This window comes from Gavia stellata, chromosome 13 (assembly GCF_030936135.1).
Source record: "Gavia stellata isolate bGavSte3 chromosome 13, bGavSte3.hap2, whole genome shotgun sequence".
Lineage (NCBI taxonomy): Eukaryota > Metazoa > Chordata > Aves > Gaviiformes > Gaviidae > Gavia > Gavia stellata.
The window spans coordinates 22,290,828-22,304,995 of NC_082606.1; the positions used below are offsets into that span (position 1 = coordinate 22,290,828).

The 14,168-nt window shown below is 37.5% G+C and overlaps 1 protein-coding gene across 1 annotated transcript in view; it reads left to right on the forward strand.

Annotated features, from left to right (window-relative positions):
- MAP2K1 (mitogen-activated protein kinase kinase 1) overlaps nucleotides 1-14,168 on the forward strand; it is a 41,047-nt gene that overhangs the window by 11,368 nt on the left and 15,511 nt on the right. Inside the window, exons 2-5 of the mRNA XM_059823782.1 lie at nucleotides 6,491-6,701; nucleotides 8,795-8,941; nucleotides 12,114-12,191; nucleotides 12,725-12,776. Coding sequence (XP_059679765.1) covers nucleotides 6,491-6,701; nucleotides 8,795-8,941; nucleotides 12,114-12,191; nucleotides 12,725-12,776 — 488 coding nt within the window. The remainder of the gene's footprint in view (nucleotides 1-6,490; nucleotides 6,702-8,794; nucleotides 8,942-12,113; nucleotides 12,192-12,724; nucleotides 12,777-14,168) is intronic.

Consider the following 14,168-nt stretch of genomic DNA (forward strand, 5'->3'; position numbering starts at 1 on the left):
GACAGTAGATCTGAAAGTGAATGTACTTCTTTATGCTTTCACTCATACTAATTGTTCAGCTTGCAAAACTGATAGTAATAACTTTGAACAACTATTTGACAAATTACTGTTAAAGACTGTGTCAGACTTTTTTCCTCTACCACTTTTTTTTTCTTCTCTCTCTAAAGAAGACTTCAGGGTTGAGTACAGCTTTAATGTAGCCTTTAGGGTTGAGTGTATGATTAACTTCTCACTAATGTGAATGGAAAAAAAAATGCTTAAGGATTTGGAGTATTATTAGTATGAATTAAGAATAAGGATTTATTTTCTGTTTTTGTTGTGACATTATGTACTACTAGACTAAAGGCAGCATTTCTCTTCTTGTTACTGGTTCAAAGAGAGCAAGTATGCTCTAAAATGTTAATGCATCTCTTCCAGGAGTGCTTTCTTCAGTGCTGGGGTGGCTGCCCCCAAAAGTGCGAACTGAGAAGCCTCTTCTGGTCTTCTGCCCATCTTTGTGTACAGAGTGAGAGCACTCTGCAGAATCTGTTATTCCTCCCTGCCCAACCTGCGCATAGGAAATACAGGTTTGCTTAGTACTCCCGAACTCACTAATGTGTACCTACAGTGCCCACCTGTGTGTGATATGCACATGTTTACAGTGGTTATAAATCATGGGGGTTGTGATGTTAAGAAAGTTAGTCTGAAAAAACCTACAGCCAAACCTTAAGGGAACAGTATGGTAAGCTCAAAAAGTGATCTGGTGAAGTGATGGTATTTGACATAACTTGTCCATTCAGGAGTTTGTGGATAAGACCATGTGCATCTCTGGGAAGCAGAGAACAGCTCATTTAGTCCAGCAGTAACTAGAGGTGTTGCTGTGCGCTTACTTTCTTTTGTTGTTGTTGCTACCCAGTATTCTTTTTTCTAAGCATCCACTTTTGGCCCCTGTCAGGAGGTGAGCTACTGTGATAGGTGAGGCAATTGTGAAGGTCTCAGATGAGCTTCCATACAGGTGAGGTGGTATTGAGCCTGAAAAGCGCCCAGTATACCATGCTGTGATTCTCCTCAGAAATCTCCTTTCTCATCTCTGATATTCCACAACCTGGCTGCAGAGGGGGTGGATGTGGGTTCCCCCAGGATGTCAGATCGCGTTTGTCTTCTGGCCTCTAAAATGTGGATTTTGCAAAGTGTAAATTGACAGTGACAGAGCTGAAGTTCCTCTGCACGCATCACAAGGTCATTGTTTTGTGGGGTGTGGTTGTGTGCATTTGGTAGGAGATCGCACTCTAATTAAATACTGTGCTGCATTCTTTCAAAACTTTTGAGGTTACAGAAGAGTTACTTGACTAGAAGGAGGATGCTGCACTGTCAGCATACTTCCTTGAATACAAAAAGGAAGAAGTAATGTTGACTTAATAGAAAGGATCCTACCTGATCAAGTGTGGGTGGAGGTGATTCCCCCTCTAGAGCACCTGGTACCTGGTCCTGCACTTGGAGGGGGAAACAAACAACTCCCCCAAAAACTTGCCCTGAGTGTGTATTTTAACCTTCCATTTAGTCTGGAGGAGAGAGATCTTGCCTTAAGTGCTGGACTTCAGATACAATTATTATACTACACTTTCTACAGTGGTATTGTCTGCTAGCTATACAGCATATTTATCCATTTCTGCTAGCTGGGTAAGAATGTATTTATTGATAGCGTTCTGTGAAGTTACACTTTAACGAATGGAGAAAACGGCACTGACCTCCCTGCGGCTTCATTCAGATGATCACGTTACGAAAGCTGGATTCTTTCCCTAGTGCAGTATGTTTAGTATGTGCTTGGCCTTAAAACTGATAGCAATAAATTAAATGATAACCTATTGCTTTAGAGTAGTGCTTGGAACAGTGAAGCACTGAGGTGATGTGATGATTTCCTGCTTTGATGGAACTCTGGCAAAGGCGTAGCGCTTTGACAGTGAAAAAACAACTCCAAGACTGCAGCAGGTAATGGTGATGAATTTTAATAGGAATTTGAATAAAAGTTTTATGTAAGATTAAGTAACTACTAGTGCTCCTTCTGGAGGCAGACATTAGCACGCTGCTACTTTTAGCTACTAAAGCTTCCTTAACATTTTCATGGTGTTCTAGTGATGAACTGACTTAAGCATTCCCTCCTCTGTATTTTGTATGTGTTGGTTTGGTTTCATTTGTGAAACTTGATATGCAATGATTTACTTACCCACCTGTTTCTGTATGTGCTTTGCACTGCGACTTGGCTGTGATGCTTTTATATGGTGAGGGTCCAGATAACAGTCATAGTTAACAGTCAGGGGATAGTATTCTTACACTAGTCCAAGTTCAAAAGTGAAACTACCGAAGTCATGCCTCCTAGAAGTACTGAGAGTAGATTACCACCACCAATTTTGGTGACACAAATACTCTTTATTTATCTATTTACATTTGAAATTGATTAATATATAGTGCTTCAAGCAAAGGACCAGAATGAAAAAAATCAGTTCTCTACTGATGTCTGTCATTCAATTATCATAAAACTAGCTGGAGATGTTACTTACAGTTACGTTCTGAATAGTAATTCTGACAATGCATTTATTGGGTTAATATCTCACAAAAAGTTTTCAGATTAATTTACTTTACAGTCAGAGAATTGGTCCTGACAAATTCAAGTGAGATCTGAGAACTCAGTGCTGTCACTGTCTTGCATGTCACTGCAAGTAATGAAGGTTTTGCCATTAGAGTTCAGAACGTTTTGCTGATGTCCACATTCTAGATGGAGAAACCTGATGTGCTGAGATTCATGAGACCAAGACTTTTCCATCTATGAGAGCCTTTGGAATCTTCTGACTAGTGTTTGAGCAAGGACCCCAACAATAATTCACACTTTCAAGCAAGGAAATGGCTGTATTTTAAGTGCATGCCAAGTTTTTTGAGATTCAAACGAGCAATAAAAAAAAGTTTTATACAGATGTACATTAGACTAACATAGATAAAAAGCTATCCCAGCATTTTTTTAGTCAATAAAGCATCAGCATGACTGAGTGTTTTGTTTCATCACGCGAGCATTTTGTCTGCTCCAAGTCACATGCTGAAGCATATCTGTGTTGTCTCCAAACCCAGAAGACCCCTTCTGCTTGAGAGAAAAACTGCATAGCTGTTTCCTTCAAAACAGAGGAAGAAAAGCCTTGTTGCATCCTGTTTCTGTGTCTCTAGTTTCTTTATTTTTCCAAATGAGCAGCCCTACCTTCTTCAGTAATCCCTAAAATGACAGCAAGTTCCTTCTCAGAACTTGTAAATAAAGATAAATATCATTTGCTGCTGTGGCTTACTGGACCACATTTTTCAAAGGAAACTGAAATTTCCTGTTGAGGTCAGATTTTTTGAGAGAGAGTTTGGTTCCATTTTGGCATTAAGTCCATATGCAGACTTCAGAGAGAGCTAAAGGTGTTGCTTGCTGAGCTCCTTAGAAAATCTGGCCCTATGTATCAAAAGGGCATTTAATACTGAAATATTATGTTTAGAAGCTTGATATATTTGTTTTTCAGAGATGTTTAACTTAATTCAACAAAAATGTTGCTGTTATTTGGATGTTCCTTCAAATTCTGTTGTATATTCCAAATTGTCTTGACCTCTTTTGAAAGAGAGATCCAGGTAGTGGACACTGAGCTCTTGTCTATGTGCTCCTGACTTCTTTAAAGCGGTGATACAGAATAATAGGTCTGTCTCTGCAAAAGTTGCATCCTGTAAAACTGCCTGATTGATTCAGTATGTTTTGTAGGCCGTATTTTCTGTGCCGTCATGATTTTGATATAAGCACAGGGTAAAAGCAGGTAAAAGGCGCTATGGAGAAGTTTATTTTTAATGACTGAACGTGAACTATAAAGTTGTTTTACTTCTGATGTAAAGAAATCTTTGAAGGTTACTATCTTGGTAAGTGGCCCCAAAAATGCCAGGGATCTCTGTTCTTCATTTCTGCTAGTTGGGTAGGATTTTATAGAATAAAAAATAATCTGTACTTCGTAAAAACCCCAATGCTTAACATACTGCTCAATAAAAATTACTGATTTTATGTATCTGAAGTATGTGTAGAAAGCTTGCTGTTGTTCAAGCCTGCTACAAGACCGAACCACCTGAGCGAGCAAGCAGCGTGTTCCGTGCCTCGCAAGTTACCGACCGCAGCACTTCACCTCCTCGCTGACCGCCAGCAGTCTGACGTGGGCAGAGTATCAGAGTGCCGTACTGGCAGGGTTGTCGGTGTATGTTCTTTGAAAAACATGAGTTATGTCTTCTCACAACAGTAACCTTCTAGGGTGAAATACAGAGTTTGCGTCCAGCATTCATTGTTCTGGAGCTTATTGTGGGAAAGTAAGGGGTGATTAACTTTGCTCGAATTTTTATCTTGTGTTCACAGTGTAAGAAGAGCTAGTTCAGCTGTGTTCTGGAAAAGACGTGCGTTTCTTTGATTTCAGGCTGGGATTTGTTTGCTTTACTGGGCACACTTGGGGGGGGGAATAATCCAGTGAATAATTTGCTTTGTTTTGCGTTTTAGAAATTAGATTTCAAAAATGTGTCTTTCTCTTAATGGTTCATCTTTAAAACAGAGTCTGTAAGTCAGATTAACTTGAATGATCCTATAAGCCATGCTTATTTACCCAGGGAAATTTCTCGTTGTGGATGCTCTAGGATATTTGTTGTGTGATTATATTCTAGTATGATTATAGTGGTATAAAGCATGGTACGAGGACAGAAATAAGAGTATGTTTATCATTGTAGGATAGCCTGAAAATGAAGTATCTACCCCAGAATGAAATTATTATTAGGGTAGCATAAATTATTATTAGGGTAGCATAACTACAGTAGAATAAGTATACCGAAATTTACTATGTAAAACTGTTCTGGTTGTGAGCAGTGTTGCCAAATCACATTTGCTCAGTGTGAGTGTTTTCTGAAACTTGCTCACAAGTATTGTGTGGTGATTTTATGCTTGAGCTGCTAAAATGTCAAAATAACAGACTGAACAGAACTCACCTTTCCATCAAAGGTCTCATTCTGTTTCCTCTATTTCGCTCTTCTAAGCATTATCACTTCCTAAGGTAGCTTAGCAATTGCATCCTGTCTAACGTACTTAAACTGATAAATGAAATAGGAGTGCGTCATTGCTTAAACTTTCAGAGTGACTGTGTAGTAAGGAAGAGCTGTGAATATTTGTATTATTTTTATTTACCTCGATTAAACCTTAGATACAGTCAAACCAAGATTGTTATCCTGCCTGGAAATGCAGGCTCTCTAATAGGTGAGTTGAGGGTTTCATCCTATAATTCTGTCTTTCCATTGAGTCTGGGGGTTATTTGTCGTTGCTTCTTGGAGAATCAACCTTGTATCTTCTCAACTGACCAGCACCTTACTGGGCATTGGAGAATGTCTCTGTTTTGAAAGTGGACATTTTATGAAGTGATGAATAGAAATAGTTTTCTTGATTATTGGTGAAATTTATTTTTTTTATTGGGAAGTGGTTTAGGCTCTGAAGTAGTAGATTCTGTTTCTCAAGTTTTTTCATCCTAGCAACACTGTATTTCCTGGGAACATTGCGTTACATTTGGCTAAGGAAAACAGATATTTGCTGTTAAATACTTACTCTCACAGCAACTTACTGTTGCTGTTGGAAGCGGGAAATTTTCAGTGAGCTTTTGATTTGTCATTTTATTGGAATGGAGCATTTTCATGTGATCTGAAGTTAAGTTATTAAAAAAAGAATCTTCCTGGGAAACTGAACTTCTCTTTGTAGTCCCGAATTTAACTAGTTTGAGGTTTTGTATTTCAATTTTGTATTGCGTAATGATGTTAAACCTAGGTTTGTAGTAGATGTGCCCTTAAACAAAAGAAAGAAAAAGTAAACTTAAAACCTTTGGGCTGTTTTTTTTAGTTTAACTGGGGGGAAAAAAAGAGACTTCTGTGTTTCCAGTGGCCATGTTTTTAATGCATGTTTGCTTGGCTGTGCTTTGACCTTTTACTGATGTCTAAGTGAGAAGCTTCTGAATGGATTATTAGTTATATAGTTATGTGAAAGTCAATAGATTAAACATTTAGACAAACTCTGTAGGAGATTACAACACAATTCTTAAATGCGAAACTAAAAATAGCGTGGAGTGATGTGCTGTGATTCATGAGATCTCTGATCGTAACTGCTGAGTCATTAAGCCACTCCTGCAGGTAGTGAAACTTAACATGCATGAATTTGGATGGAACCTCAAAGATGGGGAAACTGGGTATCATCTGTTTGTGTTTGTCATTGTTTAATCTGGCATAAAATACTGTTTACTTAAATCAGAATTCCAATAATATGTCTCTCATGGGGATGACTGTACAAGTCGGGTCCTAGAAAATGTGTATAGGTGCAAAAATGTAGTGGATTTAATCTCTGACCTCAATGCTCTATTGCTCTTCCTGTTGCAACACTGCTGGGTAAGCTCAAACAGCTTAATAATCGAGCTGTTCTTTCTCTGTTGTACAGGACAAATTTGGAAGCACTTCAGAAGAAGCTGGAAGAACTAGAGTTGGATGAACAGCAGCGAAAGCGCCTTGAAGCTTTCCTTACCCAGAAACAAAAAGTTGGGGAGCTGAAGGATGATGACTTTGAGAAGATCAGTGAGCTGGGAGCAGGAAATGGTGGTGTGGTCTTCAAAGTATCTCACAAGCCTTCTGGTCTCATAATGGCAAGAAAGGTGAGTGCCTCAAAAATAGGAACTTAGGGATGATTTTTATTAAAGAGGTTGTCTCTAATGAAATACAGTGACTTTATTTAGAGAAATAAGTGGTGTTGACACACACACAAAAAAATCACTGTTTAATGCCAACTTTCAGAGAAGTTATGTTTCAAAAAGTCGGAAAGGGTGCACTTGCTTATCCTAAAATTACCAGTTTTTCAGAAATAGTTTCCCACGTGTTAGTAATGAAAGGATAGGCATTTATGCCCCCCCTTTTTTTTTCTTTCCTGTTTTGACAAATACGATCTTTTCAGCTGGGTATATATCTTTCAAAGAAAATGTGGTAGACTCACTGATGAGTAGAAGGCCTAAAAGAACTTACTGAAAGGTATAAATTAGGGAGCAGTGACAATATCCTGTATTCTGGGCTGTAAGTTTAGAGGAATGGAAAAGATACCACCTGTCCTAAGATCTTCCTTCACAGCTGCAGACCAGAAAAGAGGCTCTGGATGATAGTGGAAAAAATGAGAACTCAAAAAACTGGGAACGAGGGAATGCATTGGAGTACAGTGACATCTCCTGTTTTATAGTTTCATCGTGGGGTGCAGGTGGCTTCTGTGCAAAACGGTACTTGTCCTTCTGGCGAAAGTATTTTTCAATGATTCAGCTTTATGTTTTACAACCAATAGGAGTTGTGACCTAGTTTGTAAGAGAATTGAGATATTTTTTTTTTAACTGAAATAGCTTGATGTTTTAATTGTCATTTTGTTTATGTGAGGAGCTTTCACTTTCTCTCAATACCTCTGGGAACCAAATATAGTAAGGGACATGCATCTCTGATGCTGCCTGATCATTTCTGTTTGGGTACTTCATGCCTCTTCCTTCCAGGAGCAAAGTTCCTTGCACAGGTGGCACTTTCTACGAGGCAGTGTGTCAGGACATATGCCATTGTACTGCGTGGGTGAGATGGCAGGCAGGCTGCTGTGGTTCATGGGAAACATAACCTAGCCTTTGAGAAGGATAAAACACAGGTCACGCTCAAATCCCAGATGCCGTTGTTATACTACGCTGAAAACTTCCATTTTTTTTAAATTGAGAAGTTGAAAGACTTCAGGTATTTCTTTTTTTAAGACGAGTACACTGTCATCTTCAGTGAAACTGAAGGAAAATGTGCATGTACTGACTTTAAGAATAACCATGCTCAGTACACTGACCGTTTGGAGAGAAGCAAAGAACAATGCCCACTTTTGAGGTATGAGAATTATGAAATATACAAATCACTGAGGTTTTCTTGAACTAAATCAATTTAATTGATTTTTTTTTTTACCTACTGTGGGTTTAACAGGAAATTTTGCCCCAATTCATTAATATTTGATGCAACTGAGGTGTTCACTGAACTGCAATTTTTCTTTCATATATTGACTAAAATTTGATTTCCATAATGTCTCGTAATGTTCCCTTTCACAAAAGAAATACACGTATTGTATGAGAAACAGTCTAGTGAAACAAAGTATTGTATGTAATCTCCTCTTTAGATTTAGATTCAGTTTGGGGAGTTTTTATTTTGAGGTTCATCTCATTCCTTCCACTAATGCTTTACAAACACCTGTGCAGATATTTTTCAGCAACTGCTTCTGAGTCAGTATGTCTTTGACACATTTCCTTTAGACATTTGCTCATGGCTTTTCTTCAACATAAAGAGCTTCAGTTTCTGAACTATCCAGAAAAAACGGGTAAGTGAAGAAAATGTGCTGGAAGAAAAAGTTTATGGTAGAGAAGTATTTGTGAAAAGAAGAGATGGAAATCCCACCTTTTTATGGGAGCTGATGTTTCAACTTTCTCATGCTGTACTGTAGTGTGTTCTTTTGTCTTTGCCACAAAGAAAATAAGGATGGATTATTTTACAGTTGAGTCATAGACGAATTCTGGTTGGAAGGGGCCTCAGGAGGTTGTGTAGGCCAACCCCCTGCTCAAAGCAGAGTCAGCTATGAGATCAGAGCAGGCTGCTCATGGCCTTATCCAGCTAGGTATTGAAAACGTTTCTGAACAACCTGTTCCTTCTGAATGGCACTTTGCCACTAAGAAAATAGTAAGAGTGGATTATTTTACAGTTAATTCATCTAGAGATCAAGCCGGCAATTCGAAACCAGATCATTCGTGAGCTGCAAGTTCTACACGAGTGCAACTCTCCATACATAGTGGGCTTTTATGGAGCTTTTTACAGTGATGGAGAAATCAGCATTTGCATGGAACATATGGTAAGTACATATAAATCTGTCCTGGCTTGAAGTTATTAACAGACCATTAATGCAAAACCTGAGTGTCAACAGGACTTAAGTTAACAAAGTAGACCCTTCTGCATGAATAATGAATCAAATACTGTGTTTTGGATTTACTCTGCAACTCTGAGGCTTGGATTGATGTGATGTGGTTTATCCCCTTCTCCGGTATCTGCTCTTCTGTAGAAGTCGAAGCTGTACAGATGTAGCCTCCCAATTACTTCTCCTTTATCTGTGATCCTTTTTGTTTTGTTTTATTTAAAAAAATTTACCCACTTCTGCTGCTTAAACCCAAATCAGAACAAGTGTCTAGTTTTTTTTTTATGCAAAATGGACCAGGTCACTCTGATACTACAGCTGTGTAGTCCTTAATAGCTATGATAATGAGAATCTAGTTTCTTCTTATTTAAATGAACCCATAGTTTGTCTCCCTTTTTTCAAATTTTACAGAAAATGCAAACATAAAGACTAGTGCACAGGAAGTGAACAAGCCCAGAAAGATCTTATACAACTTTTTTAATGCCAAAAATATTTTTAACTGTGTTTCATTTTAATAGAAAAGTACACTTTCTTCTCGACATCTGTTTGCCTTTCTCTAGCCATATGGAGCCGAACACTAAAAGTAAATTTTCTGTAATTAAAGGTCAGTCAATTTTTGTGCCTTACTTGCTTAGTAGAGGATGTTTTTAACAATATGAAATACAGTAAATCTGAAGACCTTTTTATTTTTTCCCTGAAAAAACTGTTTCTTTGGAGAGAAATCTTATTTTTTCTGGAAAGTACATGCGATTGTTTTAATGCTTCTCTGGTCTTCTCTTACGGAAATTTTCAGAAGAAATCGATGGTTGCCTAGGAACAAGTGATCATGATCCAGTTTTTAAGCATGTGCTAGCCGAATAGAAGGTGTGCATACTCCAAAATACAAATGACTATTGGGAATTATGAAGAAGTTAGTTTCTCAAAATCAAAAACAATAATGAAAAAATAGGAAAATAGATGTTAAAAATGACTGGGCATTGTTTCAGAAGACATTATTAAATGTCACAGATGTGCACATCTGCAGTTGCTAAAAGAGCGTGTATGTTAACACATGCCAAAAGAGAGATGGTGGTGGTATATAATTACGCGTAGAAATAAAAAGCCTAAGAACCTCTATTTATTAATGAGAAAATTAACAGGAGTGGTCAGGGCTTGCAAGTTCCTGGGTGGGGAATGATATATCTCACAGTAGACATCTCTTCAATTTAAGAGAAGGCAGTATGGAATCTGGTGTTTCAGTGCTGAATCTGGTCTAAGTCAGACTGGATACAAGATTTTACACATAGAACAATTGATCAATAAGTTATGAAATAGAAAGAGAAGGTGGATGATTTAAATTGTAGTCTTAAGCCATTAAGCTGTTGGCTTAATGCAGATCATTAGGTGGAAGTTTTTGGATAAAGGATTAGATGAGAATCTCCATTGTCCTTTTTGTACGTATTTTTCTTTCAATTACTGCCAATCAAAATTCTTATTTTTAACAGTGAGTTACAAAACGTAAGTATGAATACGAACAAAAAGTTGGAGGTGGAAGAGGCATGGAACATGAAGATTTGAGTGTTTGGTATTTTTAGGTACATAAATTCAAAATCAATGCATAACTTTGCTTAGCAGCAGGTATTTAACAGGCGAAAGAATTGGAGTCTGCTCCTGAAAGACACTGAAGGTTGCAGCCAACACTAGGCAGTTGAATTGTATTCAGCCTCTTTCAGGATTGGAGCTACCCCTCAGGAAGGGGAAAAAAAAAATACGGGTTTTTGGGTACGAAATCTTTGTTAATATACTGGTGTCTCAGCAGAGACAGCTGTCCAGAAATGCAGACTGGTTATACAAGAGATTTATATAGACTTTTTTCTGTTGGTATATTTTTAATCAAGTGTGGTGTATGTGGGTGTGTTTTTTACAAAAATATGTGCTCAAATAAGTATTTATATACTTTCCTTCTCATAAGAGTTTTAGATTCGAGTCCTCAAATAATAAAACTTTGCATTCTAGCTTTTCTCTTTACGTGTATAAATGGTGATGAAAACTTCCAAAGGATAGGTTAAGGCAGAAGGCAATTACTTTCTCAAGCTGGATTTTTGTCTTGAGTACTAGGAGATATCAAATGCTGATCCAAACAACAGGATATTGTTTTTTAATTTGAGAAATAACTTTCTAATTTCTCTTTGATTGTATATTCTCTATTCTAAAGTGTCTAGAACTTATGCACAAGCCTATTGTTGAAACAGTTGCTAAAAATAAATAGTATTTTTTACAGTTTTCCTTCTTGGAAGCCCTTAGCAACAGTGGAATATATTTGACTTTGCTGGGGGTGTGTGTGCATACATTCAATTTATTTAACCTAATAAGATTAGCAAGACTGTTACTTACCATGAAACTTTAAAAACATTTTCTCCTATTTGGGTTCTTTGAGAGCTATGCCAAATCAACCCTCCATCCTTGGGAGTTGACAGAGTCACCCTGGATACGCAGAACTAAGAGACGCCAACTTTCTCTGTGTCGGATCTCATCTAGGGGATGAGGGAAGTGGGGATCTGGGTTTAGTTATGGTCATGGATAATGGATATAATGCACTAGCATGCATTATATTCAGGAAGAGAACTCTGTCTTTTCCAGGGTGATGAATTCTTATCCTTGTAATCAGGAACATAAAATCTTCTATGCTTCTTCAGTCTTCCTCACTCTGTCTTTGGAGGGGGAGAGTATCATGGGATGGCTATGACAAGAAAAAATTCATGTTATTGCATTGGTATGAAAGTTACAGAAATCTGTAAAATTCCTAATGCTTGGTCAACAGCTATTTGTGGACAATACTTCCTTAACAAGAGCCAAACCATGGAAATGCTAGTATGGAAGATCACGGTGTCAAGTGTTTATTTGAGTGGATGTTGTTACTGGCCAAATGTTTGTTTAAAATAAACATAAAACTGACTAATTCCTACTGAAGAATGATTTATGTTTTTTCAGATATGCACCATAACAATGTTAAATGAAACATGAAAAGCAACTTTTTTTTTTCTCACCAAACTCAGGCTTCAGACTACAGTCCTGTTTAAAATGTTTTAGAAAAATTTGATTAAAGCTTGGCTATTCAAATATTTATTATTAGGATGGCGGCTCCTTGGATCAAGTACTGAAAAAGGCTGGAAGAATTCCAGAGCAGATACTGGGCAAAGTTAGCATTGCGGTAAGTATGTTCATAGCTCTCAAAGGCTGGAAGTGGGTATGTTTGTGTCTCGGTGTGATAATGCCAGATCCAGGAAGCTGCCACTTCAGGACTGAAGGATGTGGGAGAGAGAAGTATTACCAGATTTTTAAGTGCGTTGCTTTCTTTTTAAAAGCAGTCTTTGGACATTTGGTAGCTGAGGGCATTGGGATGAGTAACACGTTCTATTCTGTTTGCTTTGATTTTCTGCTTTTGTATCAGCTGATGCTTCTGGATAAGAATAGAAATTAACATTTCATGAAAAAATTTTGAATGTTACTTTTTCATATCTGTTGTGCAACAAGCTGTGTGTGCAAAACTTCCAGTAAAGGGTTGGTTGACTCTGGTTTTCTAGTCTGGGCCGGAGGTACAAATGAAAACAAAATACTGATTTTCCGTGATTATGTTTTAGGATTTCTGTTATGTTGCATTCAGCTGGAATTCTTGTACAGGCAAAGCATGCAATTATCTCTTCTGTTTCATAAGTTGAAAATTTTTCTTTTATTTGTCTTTAGGTAATAAAAGGACTCACATATCTGAGAGAAAAGCATAAAATAATGCACAGAGGTGAGATAAAATTTTACATTGTAACTTTTTTCAATATAATTGTTATTCAAGTTAAAATACGTGCTTTTTCTATGGTTGGTTCTTTATGGTTCAATATGACTTTGGTTCAGAGGGTTTTTCTCCAGGTAGTGTAAAGCAAACTTTTTTTTTATCCAAATGTCTTACTATGACTATCACGTATCTTCAACTTCTGCTATCTTATTGCAACTTCCGCTATCTTACTGCAGTTTATCTGGGTTTATAGTCCATGCTAAATCCCGCTATGCTTGTATTGTATGTGCACACAGAATTTCTGTCTGTGTGTGAAGCTGCTTGCTGCCAGAGTGACTTGGCCAGTTGGGAGTATGTGCTAGAGCTGGGAATCTAACTTGAGACCAGAAGTACTCCCTTTGCAGTGAGGATAGAAATATGTTGAAGGACCTGAGTGATGCAATCTCTTTCCCTTAAATACCAAATAAGTCGTCTTGCTTTTTTTTTTGGGGTGAGAAGAACAGTTTTTCAGCACAAAAAAGTATGTGATAAACTTGTAGGTAAACACAGACACGTGCAGAAGTAGCGGCTGCGGTCTTGGACAGTACTATGCACTGAAGAAGCTCTCAAACATTTTGACCTGCAGCAGTGGCACTTGGGCCAAGTTAACTCTTGCCTATTGTAGCTGCAGTGAAGATACACCCTGTCTAGTATAGTTCTGGGCAGTATCTTTCTTAGAAATGTTCGCACTTGAAATGAGGCAACATGTATGGAGGTAAGCTCTTCGTGTAGTTCCCATTCCTGTACTCAGTTAAGAGGGAAAGAGGAGCGGAAGACAGTTATGATAAAGTACCCATGAATGGGGTTTTGTAATGGGATAATTAACTCTTAATGAAGAAAACGATATTAAAAAGCATTGTCCCACTGTATCTATTTCTTCATTGCAACTGCTAGTTTTTTGATAGTAACAGATCTATTAAGTGTGACAACAAAATCTTTGGAGAGATTCACAATTAAACCTCTGACCTAAAATTAATTTGACAGTTCAGTGTTCATTAATGCCATTAAAAGTTTTAAAAGAAAGTCACTATTTCTACCAGCTGTCTTACATTCACATGCTATTAATAGACATCTGTTATGCAGAATTGCATTTTTTTGTACTTTAATGATTTTAAAAACATGGTGAAGCTATGTTAAATGAGAGTGTCGCTTCTACACTCCTGGGGTCTTTAGTTACTTTACTGTAAAATAAATGCCCTGCCTTACCTTCAGCTTAATAGTAGCCCTTTTTAAAATCCAGCTCTTTCATTAATCTGTTGCATGTTCCATTAAACAAAAATGACACTTGATACAGTAAAGTAATAAATTCCATTATTCCTGATGTGAGCGTAACTTGAAGACTGGAGATGGAGCATTTCATGT